This window comes from Primulina tabacum, chromosome 16, assembly GCF_025594145.1.
Source record: "Primulina tabacum isolate GXHZ01 chromosome 16, ASM2559414v2, whole genome shotgun sequence".
NCBI lineage: Eukaryota > Viridiplantae > Streptophyta > Magnoliopsida > Lamiales > Gesneriaceae > Primulina > Primulina tabacum.
The window spans coordinates 28,858,044-28,859,854 of record NC_134565.1 but is presented as its reverse complement, the minus strand read 5'-3'; the positions used below and the strand labels follow the sequence as shown (position 1 = coordinate 28,859,854).

The following is a 1,811-nucleotide window of genomic DNA, read 5'->3' as shown; positions in this document are numbered from 1 at the left end:
TTCCGCCAAGTATACAAATGGAACCTAACCATACATGTCCTCCGATTATATCTTCTAAATCGTCCACACTAACAATCCACCATTCTCCTCCAAAGAGCGATTTTAGTAAATAACCAAATATGATACTTGGGCTAAGGGTCAAGTTGGTACTTTTTCTTACATCTCCTCCTCCCGGAGCCCAAGTATCATATATGCCCACATAAAATAAATTTCAAGATATTTAATTGAATCGTGTGATGAAGAGTATCTACTTGTCCCCTTGAACTAAATTTTTATAGAAGATTTTCAATAACTTGTTGATCTTGCTTAATCAATTTATTTTACTAGATTTATTAGTTGTTACTTTCCTGGTTTAGTGTGATAAGGATATCTCATTTTAACAATGAATCAAAGCAAAAAAAATAAAACTGACCCCTCCCATTTCTTTTCTGATGGACCAATCATTCTCTGAAAAATTCGTATCCCTAGTATTCTTTTATCCCTAATATTCTTTAATATGAACGACGAATCAAAAAATTCGATAAAATTTTCTGAAAAACGCAAAGATTCCTCAGATCTAATCATACCATACCATTATATTGACAATTTCAAAAAACTGATCATACTATGATCATAGTATGATGGCGGTTGAGCAAGTTAGCCCCCATCGTCTAGTGGTTTAGGACACCTCTCTTTCACGGAGGCAGCGGGGATTCGAATTCCCCTGGGGGTAGGGTACTACGAAAGGAAGTTGATCATGGATTACCAATAAGCCTCAAATTGCTTCTTCCTGGGTCGATGCCCGAGTGATTAGTGGGGACGGACTGTAAATTCGTCGGTCTCGGCTGTGCTACCGGAAGCTCTGGGGAAGTCGGAATAGGAGAGCACTCATCTTGGGGCGGGCTTACTACTTAGATGCTTTCAGCAATTATCCGCTCCGCACTTGGCAACCCAGCATTTACCGCTGGCACGATAACTGGTACACCAGAGGTTCGTCCTTCCCGGTCCTCTCGTACTAGGGAAAGGTCCTTTTAATGCTCTAACACCCATACTGGATATGGACCGAACTGTCTCACGACGTTCTGAACCCAGCTCACGTACCGCTTTAATGGGCGAACAGCCCAACCCTTGGAACATACTATAGCCCCAGGTGACGAAGAGCCGACATCGAGGTGCCAAACCTTCCCGTCGATGTGAGCTCTTGGGGAAGATCAGCATGTTATCCATAGAGTAACTTTTATTCGTTGAGCGACGGCCCTTCCACTCGGCACCATCGGATCACTAAGGCCGACTTTCGTCCCTGCTCGACGGGTGGGTCTTGCTAGGGATGACAATGGTCCGAGGCGGGGACGGGTTTGCCATTCCCATCCCCATCCCCGAATTCCATCCCCACCCCCATCCCCGCCTCAATCCCCGTTTTTTCGGGTTCGGGGAATCCCTAAACCTGAAACTTCGGGGATCAACTTTTCATCCCTGACCCCATCTCCGTTTCAAAAATATTAATATTGTAAGACGATAACGAATTCGGAGATTTTCTCAAACCAAAACTTATTATTATCTATTATTATTAGAGATAATATTAATATTAATATCAATATCAATATTAATAATAATAAGATTATTAATATTTTAATAAATAATAATATTATTATATTATAAATATTAATAATATTATTATTTTTATTATTGATATTATTTTCGGGGCGGGTTCGGGGATTTCGGGGATGTGGATAGTAATCCCATATCTGCCCCGAATTACATCGGGGATTTAAAAAAATCCCCGAACCCGAACCCAAACCCGAAAAAATCATGGATCCCCATCCCCGTTTCGG

General features: G+C 41.4%; 1 protein-coding gene across 1 annotated transcript; it reads left to right on the top strand.

Moving 5' to 3' along the window:
* Nucleotides 1-412: 412 nt before the first annotated feature.
* On the top strand, nucleotides 413-763 carry LOC142528727 (uncharacterized). Its single transcript, XM_075633856.1, is given in 1 exon segment — nucleotides 413-763. A coding segment is annotated over 1 exon segment (96 nt). The 5' UTR covers nucleotides 413-617; the 3' UTR covers nucleotides 714-763.
* The last annotated feature ends 1,048 nt before the right edge of the window (nucleotides 764-1,811 follow it).